Below are 18,128 nucleotides of genomic sequence, written 5' to 3' on the forward strand. Positions count from 1 at the left end.
TAAGCGAGACTCTACTGTATATGTATATTAGGTTTGATCTGACAGGTTTGGCATGCTCCAGGTTCCATTGATTAAACAGTGCCACCTATCGGGACCCCAGAAGGGCGCCTTCTCTGTAGCAGCACCTGCCTCTGGAATGAGGTTCCTCCTGAGATTCGAATGGCCCCCACCCTACTGGTGTTTCAGAGGGCCCTGAAAATCTGGCTCTTCACTCAGGCCTTCGGAGAGGATGATTGATGCTACTTTCTTCCTTTCTGTCCCCCTCTGGGTTTATTTTCTTTGCCATTGTTGATCTTTGGTCTTTTGCTGTTTTTCTGTTTATGTATCGTTCTTTATTTTTAAATGTTTTAACAATTGTAAACTGCCCAGAGTCTCTGGGAGTCAGGTGGCATATAAATTTAATAAATATTTAAAGCATATAGACTGTTCCTAAATGATTGCTGAAACATGATATGTGTATGTGTGTGCATATGTGCATGTCTTTTAATTTAAAGTTAAGAGTGAACTGAACTTTTAATTTAAAGTTAAGAGTGTTATTTAAAGAAAAACAAAAAGACAAAATGTTTCTACCGTTCCTTAATCAAGTGGGACAATAATTATGTTCACAACTTGGAAAAATTAAAGAATTCATGATAGACAGTAACATCTAGATGTCTCTAGTGAAATAAGAACAATTGTCAAGAAAGGAACAGTTGTCTCAAAGGGGTCACAAGGCATCTTTGTCACCTGTGAATAGATCCCTGGATATAGTTAAATTTTATGTCAGTTCAATGATATAGTGTCCATCACTACACTGTAGGGCCCAGCTAGTTAAAAGGACTTATGGTAGGTTGTGTGAGATCTATCCTACAACGGAAAAGTTGGAAAGCTGAGGAATAACTGCCAGGAAGCTCCCACTATTGTCATCCTGAATTTGCTGTTTAAAATTTTCTCCTTACTTTGCCTAATTTTATGTTTGGCTTTATTTGGCTGGACTTTCTAATCAGGGCAGTGCAAAATCTTGTGAGTTGTCCCCCTAATGTTATCCATTAGTTATGGATAAACGGTAGGTGATATTCCTGCTCTACAACCTTTGCCTTTCTTATTTTACTTAACTTTAAAAATATACAGCCTTTCTGTTTCAACCAATCTTTTGATCTTTAAGATGAAATCACTGAGCCTTCTTTACACAACTGATTTCAGAGCTGAAGGATGTTTGTGTCTCTTAAGTTAGTAAAGACTAATGGTTATGGGTGCTCTGGAGAAAGTGATAAATACAGAGTATTAAAAAAAAAGTTGGGGCTGGGGGGAAACAGCAACCATCTCCAAAGATACTTGGGTCAAGAAGATGTTAGTTGATAGATTGCTCCTTCAATCACTGATAACATTTGGCACAGTTTTATTGTCCATAGCACTTTTACAGGTACTCCTTGTTTAGTGACTGACTTGATTAGCAACCATTTGCAGTTATGATGTTGATGAAAAAGTAACTTTACAAACAATCCTCGCATTTACGACCTGTGCAGGTCTATAAAGCAAAGGAAAGCTGAAGTAAGATCATAAGCACAGTCACAGTTTCACTTAGTGACCACTTTGCTTAGTGACCAAGATGTTGGTCCTAATTGTGGTTGCTAAATGAGGACTACTTGTAATTATATGAGGGAGAGGAGGAAATCCCATTTTATCTTTCTTTTTAGTGCTAAGCCTAATTTTTGAAGCAAAGTTTTCTCAGTAACAAACCCAACATCCATGGAACTGTCATCAATTTTAATCTTTCTCTACTTCTGTCACAACAGACTATAATTCTGCTACTGTGATGGAAGATTCTTTTACAGCCATTAGTTGTAAATAACTTTTTTTAAAGGAGAATTCTTTGAAGTATTTTTTTTTTCTGCCTATAGCTGGAGAACAATAATTTTCTATTTTAGATTTTGTATTGTTTGAAATGATGCTCTGTTCCTGGGACTTCATATTGATAAAAGCTTCATTTATCATTGAACTGGGTAGAGTAGAGAGTGCAGTTCTATCGCCAACATAACAGTCTCAAATTAGAATCCTTTCATTCCGCTTAATTGTTGATAATGTTTGCTTTGGTATTCTGTCTTTTAAATGAGCTCTTATCATTTTATCAGCTCTCGTTTCATTTCAACTTACTTTATCTGTCTCACTTGAACACATAATAGAGGCAAACAGATTTTGTTCCCCATTTTTAAATATACCTTTTGGAGTTTTGCAGACTGTATGTAGATATAGATGTTCTTTCTTTTCTATTTTACCCACCTGCGTAATTTAATTTTTTTTCATCTGACAATTTTGTGGCTCCATTTAACTGCTAATTAAAAAGGAAAGCAATTGCAAAAAAAAAAAAAAAAATCAACCACCACCAATAACCTACTTTGGCACTCAACACTGATGACACAAATTAGTAATAATGATAGGTGAAGCATTACACTTTAGTATACTCTCAATATGGCTTCGTTTGTTCTATTTTTATTTTATATTCTGGTCCAAGTACATTCCTTTTTTATGAGGAATTGCTTGCTTAACAAAGCTTTTGGACTAAGCACTGAAAGGCTTGATCATGTCTAAATTTTTCATGCTCAGAGTGAGAGCATTGTACAAATACAATTGCATTTTTAAGTGCATTTTGGAATGTAGGAATATATTGGCACATAGGTCACATTTTTTGGATCTAATATTATTCACTAAATTCACTAAAATTAATACTTCACATTTATTTGGACATCATTGTATCTTTTTAGGACAATGGTAACTTTGACTAATTGGAGATGTGGTGCTCAGAGTGAAACAGTCATACATATTATTAATTTTGTTCAGAAGACACTGATTTTCTGCCAGTATAGATATGGATAAACCAGTCATTTAGAAACCAACAGGAAAAAAATTATAATGCATGTTACATGTCTTTATGGTTGCAGAAAAATTGATTCTACCAAAGCTGGAACAGCATTCAGTTTCTGTCAATTATATAATGGTCTGAAGAACTGACATTTCTTTCTATATTAGAACAAGCATTTTGCACCAGGAGTTCTAGTTGTATTTAGACTGCATATATTAATTCATATGTATTTCCCTTTTTCTGCCAATTGCTAAATAAACAAAAATTAATTATGACTTGGATATATTAGCTTTACTAGTACATAAAATATACAACTTTTTGCAAGTTTTTGTTATGATATCTGTCCACTAATGGAATTTCATTCAGATAATGGTCAAGATTCATCTACCTCCTTTATTCCTTGTACAATCCCAAATCTTTTCAGCATAATCAGAGATCATCCTGGAGCAGAAGTTTCTAACTAGAACTGGGGAATTTCCAGGCGTTTGAGCAGAAATCCACTAACATAATGTTGGATGTAATTCACAGACTGGACCAATTCTCTCTCCCCACCCTACATTTCTTTAAAATAATTTATGTAAGATATAAATATAAGAAAAGCTGTGTGCAAAAGAGAATCACACAAACAGTTCAGAGGTCACTTTATTTTACAGTACTTCAAGAAATGGTTATTTTAATTGTAACTCTTATTCATACTAACGCCAGACTCAGGATCTGGGTTATAATGGGTTATATAACCAAAGTGAGACTTATGAGGAAGAACCAACTATCAGTAAACTGAGAAGAAACCAAGGTTCACAGAAGTTAAGACAAATATTTAACAGGAAAAAAAATCATGAGGACACACACACAAATAGATTAATGAGATTTGAACAGAATGCTGACTGACTGTTGAATGTGTGTGGAGGAAATAGAAAACAGAGGCCTGGAAAATGGAATATTTGGAGGAGCATTTTTTAAGCTGGAAAACTGAGTAAGTGCATTCTACGCTGAAGCACCTTATTGCAAGTTACACCCTTCCCTTCATTACACAACCTTATCTAATTCTCATTCCTTCCTCTGGGGTCCATAATGAAAGGAAGTGATGAAATACCTAAACTCAGTGAATACTTTTGATTCAGCAACAGACACGAGAATTATGCCAAGCCTGATTGAATACCTGTTAAGGAATCTGGATACAAATTGAACTGTATGTGCTGACATTGTGGCACCTTATTCACCAGTACTAGACTTTTTGATATGGTTGATTGACTAACCAATCAATAAATTTAAACACCAGTACAAGACAGTTAGATTACATTCATCAATTAATACTCATTGGTCACTATCCCATCCCTGATGGGAATTCTTTGGATACTTGTTTCGAGTATACCCTAATGATAAAGGGATTCAGTCAGCAGTGTGAATGACTGAATATATCTTTTCAGAAGAATAACATATCTTTCAGGATTCTTTTCCTTTTCTCCATGTGTTCACAGTAGTACCCAAAGTGATGTAATTCTACTCCAGCAATAAACTAAGATTATTAAGTAAGAATTGTCTGATTATCTTTCATAGGGAGTGCTGGGACACCTGTTATTTTCAATGAAAATGGAGATGCACCTGGACGTTATGATATCTTCCAGTATCAAATAACCAATAGAAGTGCAGAATATAAAATCATTGGCCACTGGACAAACCAACTTCATCTAAATGTAAGTTTGTATATATTTTTAGTGATATTGTTTCAAACATATGGGCTCACTTAAAGAAAAGTAATTACCTTTTTTTTAAATGTCCTTGTTTCTTGGTGCTTCTACATTTATTCAAAGTGAGTTTCAGTGTTAATTGATTTATTGATTTAGAATTAATACTTAGAATGAGTCAACTCAAGTCACAAGAGTTTAGATGCATATGATTAGGGGAGAGAGCCCAGAAGAGTGTTCCCGGGAACAATAAATTTCCTTGGAAGACTGTTGGAATCTTCAGTTTAATGACTGACATGCTGTAACATCATTCAAACATTGTCTGTGAGCTGAACAGCCTTCATGAAAGATAATTCTCTCAGTGACTACTAATCTTTTACATTCTTCATTCATCCAGACCAATGTTAGACCAGGCCATGAACTGCTGTGAAATAATTATATACATCAGAGTTTTCTTCTATATGTCGATATTCCATTGCAGATACTCAGTGACAAACCAATTGATATTTAAATATAAAATAACAAATTAAGAAATATCAGATTAAGCAATAAACTCTGATTGGCCAAAAAAAGATTCATACAATACTGTATGAATCAGTTAAATCCCAATTAATTTAATAGGACTTTCATCAGGTTAAATGGGTAGGGTAGCAAGTGTAATATGTTGTACTTCTAATATTTTTGATAGCCAATAATGTTCCTAAGCGATAACCAACTTAGAGTACCATCACATACATGGTTTCTCAACATCTGGTGACAGAAAAAATAACTTTTCTAATACTGAACTCAAGCAGTAAATGTCATCAGAAATGAAGACCCTAACCCTAACCCATTTTATACCTGGTCTCACATGTAGCAAGCTCTACCTCAATGTACTAGATGATTTCCTTCATAGCTTTAGAAATTCTGACAGGCGTTCTTTCAGAGCAGCTAATGTGCATCTACTGTATATTCAGCCAAGGCATAATGTACTTTTTAAATAACAGGATTGCTTAAACATGGTTGCCAAGGATAGAATTCAAATATTGCACAAACTCATAGTGTGATTCTGTTTTAGTATGATGGGTGAAAAAAGAAGGGATTTTGTTATGAAAAGCTTACTATTCCTATATGTTTGTGTCCAAAATTCACTTGAAATATGTCCAGAATACTGCAAGTCCTTTGAGGAATGTAAAGGTTTTCTTTAAGATTCTCAAAACATAAGATAAGTATATTTTATTGCAAATTTAGCAGGGGGTGCAACTTTCAAGGAGTTGTGATAGAATTGAATTGCTTTCAACTTAGTAAAATCTGAATTAGTGGCTCAGAGTTGCCCAAATATGAGTTTCCTTTTCTACACATTTCCTGCTCTATCCCTGCTGGAAGTGAAAGAAAATTCTAACAATTTAACTTTCCAGGACAGTTGGATACTCCAACCATTTCTCTGAAATATTTATATACCCATATACTAGAGTTACCAGACAACAGCTGCAAAAATACAGACAACCACTAGATGACAGGAAAGAGTTAGCATTTCCCATATCTGGTGTTATCTAGTGGTCATGCAGATTTTTGCAGCTCACATCTGGTAGCCCTAAACTTCTAGGTAAGAAGTATACTGCAGTTTATGACATTTATAAATTACAGTTTATAGACAACTGCTGTACTAGAAATATTTAAGCAGGTTATGAAATGGACTTCTGACTATGATCATGGAAAATTGCAGTGAACCTTAATATACAATAATGGATGGTTAAAAGAGTGAACAAATAATCTGAGTTTGTATCCTAAATTTGGCATGATAACAAAGTCCCTGTTTTTCAGGGTAGGCAGATTCAAAATACTCTGATGTGACATAGCACAATATGTCTTTTTATCAAAGTTTAATCAGAGGCATCCATTTGATCATATTAAGGGATAAATGGATATTACTGGATAGTTATATCTGAGAGAACAGATGGATATAGTAGCCAGGGCATGATAATCTGAATGCTAGTATCATAACTTTTCTTGTCTCAATCCTGCATCAAATATTTAGATTTATTTTACAGGTAACTGTTGTTCTACAGACATCAGCCCTGGTTCCTTCAGTCTGTTGTGCTGCTTCTCCATCTATAGATATGATAGCAGCTTTCCTTTCTGGGTAGAAAATGCTGAGTCTGCCCTGGAAAAGGCATTGCAAAATCTTAAGGATATCTATGTCAGCAGATTTTGCCGACTTTAGGATTTCCTTTTAGTTACAGAATTGCTTTCTGCCTTTATCCCTTAGTAATGTAAATGCACACTCCCCCTTCATGTTCTTTTCAAAGCAGGTATAGCTTTTAGGAATACACACACACACACACACACACACACACACACACACATAGAGACACAACTTATACATACACATACATAGACTTTTTTTAAAAAAAAATAACAGGTACCATTCAAGATTAAAGCAGGCTTTTTACTTTCCATGAAATATGACATGTTTGACACAACAATAGTTAATGCAGAACAACAGTTGACAAAAAGGGGGGAAAGTTTACATTTAAGCAAACAAACAAACAAATAAAGGGAAGCTGATGAAGCAAAGCCTCATCCATCTCCTGGCCATCAGATGGGGACTTGAGACCTTGCAAACAATCCTCTTGTACGTCTCCTTGGTAGAGCTTTATAAAATAGACATGTAGCTATTACTATTTTTATTTAATCCACTGGCATTCTGCCTTTTTGTTAGAAGTCATGCAAGGTGACTAACAATAAAGAGAAATCTGGTAGAGAGGGAAGAAGAAAGAGAGGGAAGTGCAACCATGGAAGGAATGGATCTCAGAAAGTGAGGACATCTGTAAGAAAACCTCTTTTGATGATCCTATCATCCAGATAGGTTCATATCCATAGAGAGCCATGTCCCAGGCTATTTAGAGCTTTAAAGTGCAAACCCAACTTCTTTTAAATGTTCCTGAAAAATAATTAGCAACTAATGGATGTCTTTCAACATGGGGGCATCATCATGACATTTCTGATATTGTCGTTACTAATGTCTGGCCCCACTCTTTGAAAATCTCCTGATGTATTTCAAAACTTTATAGCATTTTGTGTCATTTTATAAATCCTCATACTAACCAAAAACCACAGGCAAGTTTACACTTTTTTTCCTTTTCTTTTTCTGCCTGGAATCTTTAGTCCCCTCTAGTGTCCATTTTCTGAAATCATAAAGTCTCAAGGTTCTTTTTGACTTAATATAGACAAAACAATTTGGTTCCTATGAGGTGCTGTTTATTTTATTTAATTATTTCCAAAATCTTATAGTAAAAGTCTCAATGTTCCAAATTTGTCTGTCCCTTAACTTGTGTATCTTAGATCAAAATCTTCTTTAGCCTTTTGCTGTTTTTTTCCAATTCTTTAAATTCTTATAGTTAATTTCTTCTTTTATTCAAGAAGGAAGGTAGACTCACTAGGCGGATTTTCAAACTTTTTATGGTGTTGTTCTATTGCCGTTCCATTTAGAATAGTAAATAAGCTTAAAAATCATCTCTCTCTCTCTCTCTCTCTCTCTCTCTTAAAAGAGAAATGTTGCTATACGTAGGCTGCAAGCCTATTGTAGTTAGCTGACCCCAGTGGAATGTTCTTGTGATAGACTTGTATAGGATGGTGATACTAACCCTATTTTAGGTCCAATTACTCAGATAGTATATTTACTTTGTTTTATAGTGACATTGCCTTTGAATATGTCCAAGTCATCATCTATCATGTCAGATGTTAGCAAGTTTACCTACAAAATGAACAGATCACTTCACTAACCTTGAACTTGAAAAAAAAATAATAATCTAGCGCTAGTGATAGCAGAAACATGTATGAATTATCTGTTTCAAAACTGGGTCATTTTGCATATACTCATGCACAAATTTGTCCCATATTCATTAGCACTTTTTAAAGAAAAAAAAATATTTGCAAAAAAGTATGTATTTGCCTACAAAATATACAATACCTTCCTGTTATAATATGCATTTCTAAATGAAAGATATAGAAAATATGCATTGTATAGCCAGTTTTATTTTAAATTCAGTGACCTTTTGAGCCACAAATTCAGGGAAGTGTGAAATCCAAAGGATTAGTTGTGATCTGCATGTTAATTTTGGAGACGATAAACTGGTCAGGTATCTTCACTGTGTCTAGGTCATTAGCAGAGGAAACCTGCATGGATGCTTTTGATGTCTATGAAGAAACATAGCCAATTTTAACAAGCTATGTTTTCTTTAAAATTCCTTCCATGTTTCGCCTCAGGAAGTGGAACTTCCAAATTGCATTGGCATGTCAATTTACAACAAAAAAGTAGTGTGCACTATAGTCAACATTCATTTCTTAGGCATGGAGAAGTGCTGGTGACAAGCACTTATTCTAGTTCAGATCTGAGAATAAACTTGATTGGGAGGAGACCTTTGGCCATCATCCAAGACTAAACACTTACATAGCCAGGGTAATTCAGTTCATTTCTACTGCATAGCTGAACTTGTTTCACTACCTTAGGTATTATTATTCTTGATACATTTTAACTTCTGTTTTCTGACTGTAACAACACACCATTTAATAAGCAAAACAGGGAGCTTATGTCTCTATCCATATCAACAATTATATTGATGTTCATAATGAATGCAAAACATATGAACAAGAATCTTGTGTTTAAATAATCTTTTATTCATTTAAGTACCACATTTGCACACTGCTCACATGTAGTGCTTCACAACCAACGTGCGGATTTAGCAACTTTGAATTCTCAGCCATATATTTCCACAGGAGGAAAGTTGTTAAGAACAAGCTTGCAGTCCTTGGCATTCATAAATTAGGAAAAGCAACTTGTCTTTCTGATTAATTAAGAATGAATCTCCTTTTAGAATTGGTTCGCATACCAGTGAATGTTGTACACATATGTCTCTAGATACTAATATCTAGAACATGCCTAAAATTGGGAGTGTGGAATTATTTTTTTAAACTAAGTTATGTTCTTCAATCAGACATTGTTTTGGAAATATTACAGGCAGCACAATAGGGGATGAATGTATGATATATGATAGCGTGGTCCTGTTGTATACAGACCATTGCCCCACAAACTTGCTATACCTTTTCCACAACTCTTGGGGACCACCAACTTGGTACGCTGCCATTAGCCACTTTATTCCAGAGAAAGTCCTCTGCCACTGATTCATAATCAGCAGCCAGACTGTCCAGGAACACATGTGTTAAAGATCTGATTCCTTTCCGAGAATGAGCACTGCTGGTTTAATTCTGTTTTACATATGACAGTCATAGATCCAGAAGAATGTTGAAAATAAAAAGTAAAGGAAGAATGAATGAGCAATTGGTTTCTAAGGAAGTTGATCTCATTACCAGCAACCTAGGCAGTAGGTGCCACCTTAGCCCTAGGTTCTCTACAAACACCCCCCCCCCCAAAATGAATTCACAATTCAGAGCAGAATCTCTGTTGAACTACCATAGCTTCACTTATTGCCCAAATTCACCACATTCTGCTCTGTTACTGCTGGCTGAGCTTTTTCTCCATCCCTTGCTTTCAGCTAGTTGTCTCTGTCCTTTATCTGAATGGACAACTTTCCTTTAACTCTTGCAGTAACTGAACTTCTTGAAATTAAAAAAAAAAATCACAGCAAGATAACCTGGCATTTTGAATAACATTCTTAAATCCATGCTGAGAAGGACTTGTGATAGAATATAAATTACCAGGATTTTCATGGCAAACCATGGCAGTTTGCAACTGCCTTTGCAATAGTTAACCCATTTGGCCACCTGAAATAGAGTTTGGCTCCTCCCACCTCCCATCAAATCAAAGTCACCACTCTTAAAGTGCTCCATTCATTCTCTGTGGAGATGATAATTTTAACTTCTCAAAAATCCAGGAGAAAATAAGGTCTCTGTCATAGGCCTCTTGGCTCTATCTTAGCAGAATTATCCAGGTACTCAGAACAGCATGGTTAGATAGGAATCTTTATTACATTCAAGACTGATTGCCCTCTGTAAATATGAGAATGAAATTCCCTTTTACATCCATAGCAGTTTTGGTCCAGTGCTTCTTTTTCCCACCTTTCTCACAGTTTAATGGACACTTTGTTTGATGTTTCTTAGACTTGGTTTAAAGTAGCAATAGCTGCTGATATGATCAGTATTCTTGTTCTGGGAAGCTCTGCCTTTCAGTGTAACTCTCATAGAAATGATCAGTACTGGCAAAATAGCTCAGTATAGCATAGCATAATATTTTTCATGACAACAAAGCGAGATTTTTTGAAAAGAAAATCTATAAACACAGGAAGGCCCCTCATAGTAACCCAAAGCACTGTCCCACATGCGAAGCTATCCAGAATCCTTGCAGGATGAAATCTACCACTTTTTTTCGGTAAGGTATGTGCAGAGCCAATGATCTATGCATCTGCATTTATTCCTCACTCACACGTGTTAGGTTCTCTTTCCTTCAGAGCAAGCATGTAGGCAACATTGTGCATGCAAAGGAATAGACGCCTTGAAAAACCATGCTACATTACTGAGTGCTGTGGTCTCATATTTTGTATTTTATAGTGTGTTTTTTTAGACCATAGGGGAAGGAGGATTATGCAACTGATTTTCTTCATAAGTCTGCCAGGTCAGGAAACAGAGCAAGGATTTCAAGAATGCTATTTTACTGTTGTAGACTGTAACAACAGAATCTTGAAAGCCTTCCAGAGTATCCTTCAGCTCATTCAAACAGAACCAAGGTGGGGTGATTTTGGGTCTCTTTTTCATGCCTTCTCCTTTTCCAGGACTGAATTACCATTTGCTTTCTCTTAAAAGTTCTTGCATCTTTTAATCAAGGTTGTCTCTGTAGTCTTCTACAAGTATGATGTTGGCTGTAATGCTGATACCAACAAAGTATGTCCAAAGATGAGGAGCTCCATTGGGTACTGCAGCATGCTGTTCTATTATATGTATGAAAAATTAAGCACTTCATATAAGAAAGGCTGGCATCCTATAAATCCATGTTTCCTAGCCTTCTACTTGAATTTCAACTCCCAGGTTTAATAATTACATAAACATGAGTCTAGAGATGAACAAAAGAGAGCCAGTTTGGTGTAGTGGTTAAGGCACCAGGTTAAAAACAGGGAAACCGTAAGTTGTAGCCTGCCTTAGGCACAAAGACTGCTGGGTGTCTTTGGGCCAGTCCCTCTGTCTCAGCCCTAGGAAGGAGACAATGACAAACCACTTCTGAAATCTTGCCAAGAAAACTGCAGGAACTTGTGCAGTTCAGTTCAGTTCAGTTCAGTTCAATCTTTATTACAGTCATAGACCAGTACAAAGACATAAGTTTATAAAACATAGTCATACTTAGAATATTGACAACTTGTAGTAGCAGGCATATATATTAAAATACACTTGTTATCTATTCAACTCAACAAATGAAATCTACGATGTAGCCTATATTATCTATTCTAACTAGGTACAGATTAAAAGTATATTAAATGTGAAGTATAAAACTTAAAAATCTGCATTGTGACTATGCTATATGTAAAAGTATATATAGGCAAAATTATAGAAAATTTACTATAGTATACAGGCCATTACAGAGGATAGCCTTTCTTAGCTTTTGGTCTCTTCATTGCTGCTGCGCAAAATCTTGCTACCTGCTGTGTTACTGTAGGGTGTTCATCTATGAGCAGCAATTGCATGTGCTCGTGATCTGTGCGCCCAGGATGTTTAGCAATCCATGGCATAATAAATTTAGCACGGGGGTCTTCGTAAAAGGTAGTCACCAGACACAAATATATATAAAGATGAACAAATATGCTTCACTTTCTATAATTCATTAATATTAATTTTACGTGCTTGGGGCATATTACAAGATATGGTAAAAACTTTATTAAATAATAATAAAGGTAATAATAATAGTAATAATAATAATAATGTCCTATTTTGTAAGTTCTTTTGGAAGCATCTTCTCCTAATATATATATTTTGTTTGATATTTTTGTACATAATATTCTCTAATGTGCGCATCAGAGACTTGCACTGCAGTGACTGGAAAAGTGTGAATGCAAAGAAATAATCATGACCTATTTTTATTTTTGTTTGGGAACTGTGACATAGAGTATGCTTAATTTTAATATTTAAAATGTAGACCAAATTGATTTCTTCCCCATCCTTACTGATGCAAATTTTATAATGAGTACAATTGTCCCTTAATAGAGGAGCTGTCAATGCCAAATGCATTTTCCAGGCACGGATATATATGATCCATGGATAAGCGTGGATTTGTCAGTGAGAAAATTAAAATGAGAAAACGAGGCTGTGATGCTTGGTTTTCTTCAGGGTTGAATAGCATCCATGATAGAGGTGGCAGTTTTTGTTCGGGTTTAGATCTGTTCTTGAGAATGTTTCCTCTGGTTTTCGGTGTAGCTCAAAGCCAAGTAGCCAAAGATTCAGGATAAGCGGAAATTGCTAGAATGTTGTCAGGCAGGCTTGAATGTTTGATAGATCTTACAACTGAGCATGACTCATGTTTTCCTTCTCTAACAGAGTCTGAATTCATCAGGGAACTTCTCTGCAAGAAGTGCAGATGCCAAACTTAACAGGCAGATCAATAGCTACATGCAAAGCGTGAGTGTCTGTAGGGCTTGTCTTCAAAAACAGTTACAGGGGGATGGGATAAATTTCATAATAAGCTCAATATCCAGTTTGGATAGGAAGAATGGGGAAGAACAAGCTTAGAAGTGTGGAGTAACCAAAACCTTGAGTATTCTGAAGTAAAATATAGGCAATGGAAAACAGGGAGCATGAGTCTGGACCTCTAGATCAGGGTTCCTCAACCTTGGCAACTTGAAGATGTGTGGACTTCAACTCCCAGAATTCCCCAGCCAGTCATGCTGGCTGGGGAATTCTGGGAGTTGAAGTCCACACATCTTCAAGTCACCAAGGTTGAGGAACCCTGCTCTAAATGATCCACTGCCTTGTTTTTACTGAGGAGGACATTAGAGACAGGGGATATTGCATCTTATGATATAGTAGCAAAATGCATAGCCAATCTGTGATCCTTAAGAAAATATCCTGTAAGTACCCTATAAAGCATATAATGACAACAGCATTGCCCTGAGGGAAATCTGAGACAATGGAATATGGATTAGCATTAAACATAGAAATATTTTAGGCCCCTCATAAAATTATATCTCTTGCAGCAGCTGCACAAATAAGGATTTTAGTTTTATCATATCACAGACAAGGAAAGCTGGATTTCTTCAATGAAGCATGAGGATGTCTTGAAAATGCTGGAGCAGAAAGGATGTGAAGGGGCAAAATAGCTTTGAATAAGACACAAGGCTATGACTTGTGCAGTGATACTTCTGTCATTGTTGTCACTTTTTTCCTATGGCCCATTGCATTAGAACCAGGTAATACTGAAGATAATCAGAAGAACATCAAAATAATACCAACTGTTTTCATTGAAAAATGAACTGAATTTTTTTAATGCTTATTGAAAATTAAATTGTATTTTGATCTTATTTGTAGAATTATATATTTGATTCCATTGTTTTTAGTTATTATGAATTTATTTTCTGGAAGTTTCTTGTTGGAAGTACAGATTTAATTTTCAGTAGTGGTATAATTGACAGTTCATTGGTTTAAGGAGTAACTCAATCCATATTAAGCCTGTTAATCCTAATTATTTTAACAGAGAGTAAAGCTTAAAGCTTCATAAAGAAATGCAAGGCCAAAGCTATGCATGATAATTCATTATTTCAAGTACTCCATTCTCCCCAACAGGATTTGGATATGGAAAACCAAGAACAGCATCCTGAGTATATGTCAATACACCACATATTGGTTGAGTGCAGACAGTGGTATGTAGACTTTCAAGGTAGGTCTCTATATCAGAGATCCTACATAGGTCCTCACATAGAACAGTGTTAGCATACTTTGAGTAAGACTGGGCTATGGTTCTACTTATGTCATGTGGTCCAAAATGTGAGACAGACCATCATTTGGGAGTGTCAAGAATAGAAATAGACATAGAAAAAAGGTAAGGCATGAAAGTAAAAGTAGAATAATGACCATGGATTTGCTATTGTTGGTGAAGTAAAGCAGGCATAAGGACAAGTGGAATGCCTAGCAAATGGTCCAGCACTGAGCTAGGAGTAAGTTTAATATATTTATGGAAAGTTTATAATGGGGATGTGAACAAACGTATTCTTTTGAATACAGTTCTCACCATATTATTGGCTCAGAACCAGAGTGATTCTGCAGAAAATTGCAGAAGAGTATGGTTCAGAAAATTAATGTCTCAGCCATCAAGGTAGTTGTTTGACAAGGGAAATGAAGCCAATGTTTGCAATTTATACGTACATGATAAAAAGGTAGAGCATGTAGATGAATTAGTGTACCTTGTTAAGGCGGAAATAGATGGAGAAAATTTAAGATGTGCTAATGCTTGCATGAAGATAGTGAGTAGTATGCGGTCTTATGTGGGAAATTAATATAAATTTAAATAAATGAAAATATACATACATAAGAGCATGTTTCTGCCCACTTTTATATGGACGTTTCACTTTGGTATATCAGGAGAAACATAAATGTAAATTAAATGAAGAAGAAATGAGATAGTTATGCAATCTATGGGGTAAAACAAGAAAAGATTGGTAAAAATGAATGAGTGTTGAATAGATGTGGATTTAATACAGAAGTGAGAAACAAGTATAAAAATACATTGATTTGATCATATAGAGAAAATAAATGCAAATTAAATTGCAAAACAAATATATGAAGACAATGTAAATAGATTGAGAGGAAGGGGAAGACTGAGAAATTTTTGGCTGGCTGGACTTGATGAGATTCTCAAAAAGGAAAAAGTGGGATTTTAAGGAAGAAAAGGCAGTGTATGAACTGGTGTATGGCCATGGTGAAAGCAAGGATGATTTGCAAGGATAGAAAAGTATAGGGAGAGGTAGTTAAAGATATCAATGACCGATAAATTTAGCTATATCCTTTCCTTATCGCACATCTTTAATTTCTTTGGCTTATAGTTATACTCTTTCTTCACTGTGCTTACCTTGAAAGTGAATAGAGTGATGGCTACATGTATGTAAATCAATACAAAGTGAGGTTGTATGGAAGATAAATTCAAGTTGTGAAATTACTTATTATGAGATACAGCATGTCTGCTAAGATAGCTCAGGAACAAGGGCTAAAGCAGTTAAGGACCCTTTACCAATCAGTTAAAAAAAAACAAACAGCAAAAACAAAATATATTTTCCTCTTTTGATTCCACTTGTTATTTTTATGCTCTAAATCATGTAGCTTGATCCAAAAGACTCATAACCTACTGATATTAAAGTGTCATCTTATCAATGCTAGCTATTAGGATAGTAAAGAGAAGGCTTTAAACAATAACTAGACACTGTATTCTTTTTGTCCAAGAAGAATTAATGGCTCTGCCAGTCCAAATAAGAAGACTGAACTCGCCTATCTAAACATACATCCAGTTTTAGAGAGCATCATTTATCCATGCATCTTGCTCAACTATTTGTTATAGACCTGTGTGAGGTGTTGGTGGCTTTGCACTGACAGGACTCCTTCACACCAGATTGATATCATTCACTTTATAGTGGCATTTCATATTCCTTGGAGGCCTCATCCTGCATTTTTAGCAGCTGTAAAATACTGATTCAGGAGCCTCTTATGAACAAAGCCTTGTATTCATGCAAAGAGGAGAATCCATCTGCTCCACTTTTAGCACTGGAAGGAAGATTCATGGTTGCGCGAACCAGCTTCGAAGAGGTGCTTTGCTCAAAGCATTTTCAAAGTGAAACACTCCTTTCCAACTTTGCAGAGCCATAATTTTTATTGCTCAATAACACTAAAAATGAATATGCAAAATGCTGACATTCAAAGTATTGCTTGATGTATGTCAGAGGAAATGAAAACATTGCTTTTAAAGTTTGTTCTGTGATGGTTATTTCAGACATGCCATTCTTCAAGGACTGTAAGAATGCATGTGCAAATTCAGTCATAGCCAGAGAATTTGGAAAGAAGAGATGTACAGGACTTTGAGAAACAACTGATTTCTGGCAGGAATAATGAAAGGACTTTGGGAAATCATATCTTGAACTTAGTATTGCTGCATATTTAAAACTAATGTTGCATGAATTGTTACAAATAGTCCTTCATAACTTGGGCTACACAGAATCAGTTACTTCTGTGGATTATTATTGACTGTAATAACTTCTTTTCCCAACTAAAATATTTCTCATTTTGAATTGAGTATGCTTTGCTAAAAGTTATTTTATTCAAACTTTTTAATCCTGGATCATGTACCGTAGGACCACATTTCCTTATTATCTCTGTATATTGCACAGTGCCCTCACTGGAATCTTGTAGAGGCAGATATATTTTTCACAGGAAACACAACTTATTGTAGAAAGCAGCTGGTATTTGTACAGTTATTATGAACTTGAGGTGCCCTTGATACTTGAATGTAGTAAATAGGTACTGTTAATGTTTTCTCTACATATTTCCAATACTATATTTGACCAAAAGATTACAGGATTATAGCTTATTAGACAAGTGGGCAAAAGTGGGTACACTTACACCCATCTAGTAGCCAGTGTGCCCACAAAAAATGGTAAACTAATCAGGCAGAATTCAGAAGAAATGCAAAAAGGAAGGAAGGACTGGGCAAGAAAAATAGAACTGAAAGAATAAAATGGAATTAACAGATCAGTGGTTTTGTGTCAAGACTTCCATGGGGGAAGGACTCAGCCATACTTGTCACTATTTAATGCAATCATTAAATAGTGACAATTGAGCTGATTTTAACCTCCAAAAGGCATGGCTAAAACACCAAGCTTTAAGTTTTGGACTTAGCATTGTTTTCTTCCTTATCTCTCTCTGGATGAAAAATTCTAGAGAATTGGAACAGTGCCACACTTTTTTTGTGCCATTTTGGTTGATCCTAATAAAGTTATTCTCCAATATGGATTTGAATTTGTTTTTCTTATGAACCAAAATATCATTTTTTTACAAAAATCATTTTCCTCCAGTTTCCTTTTATAGGGAGGCTAAAGCTAATAATGAAATCTAGTGTTAATAGTTATTTTATGGTTTTGTTGTTTACTTCTAATGCCTAATAACCAAACTTCTCTGTCAGAATTACACTTACTAAAACATTAAAAAAGATGAAGACAAAAATAGTATAACAATTAAAACTATAAAATGCAATTAATAAATAGTACTGGAAAGATATAAAGTGTATAAATCCATTCTCCTGTGTAGAACAGGCATTTAGAATCAAACTGCCTGAAAAAACTATTAAAAATGCCTGGGAGAAGATGAGTATCTTAGGCTAATGCCAAAATATTATAAATCTGATAACAGGTCTCCTCTCTTGTGGTCACCCATTATATTCTATGGCAGGGTCACTTTCAAAAATGACTAGAGTCTAAAAAGCTTTTCTTTTAGATATTCTGGTCTTGAACCACTGAAGGCTTTAAAAATCAGCACCAAGAGTTTGCTTTTGATCTGAAAATTGATCACCAGCTATCACAGTTGGCAAGCATCATTTAGTCAGGAAATAAGTTCTGTAGACTAACTAAGGTGTCCAAAGTGCCTGCAAA

General features: G+C 35.3%; 1 protein-coding gene across 1 annotated transcript in view; it reads left to right on the top strand.

Annotated features, from left to right (window-relative positions):
- The window catches only part of GRM8 (glutamate metabotropic receptor 8), a 438,099-nt gene that overhangs the window by 363,630 nt on the left and 56,341 nt on the right, over nucleotides 1–18,128 (top strand). Inside the window, exon 7 of the mRNA XM_088141669.1 lies at nucleotides 4,397–4,533. Within this exon, the coding sequence (XP_087997795.1) occupies nucleotides 4,397–4,533 (137 nt within the window). The remainder of the gene's footprint in view (nucleotides 1–4,396; nucleotides 4,534–18,128) is intronic.

Source organism: Python bivittatus, unplaced genomic scaffold (genome assembly GCF_059951505.1).
Source record: "Python bivittatus isolate LINGU-HERP-01145 unplaced genomic scaffold, Pbiv_v1 ctg000330_np1212, whole genome shotgun sequence".
NCBI classification, from domain to species: domain Eukaryota; kingdom Metazoa; phylum Chordata; class Lepidosauria; order Squamata; family Pythonidae; genus Python; species Python bivittatus.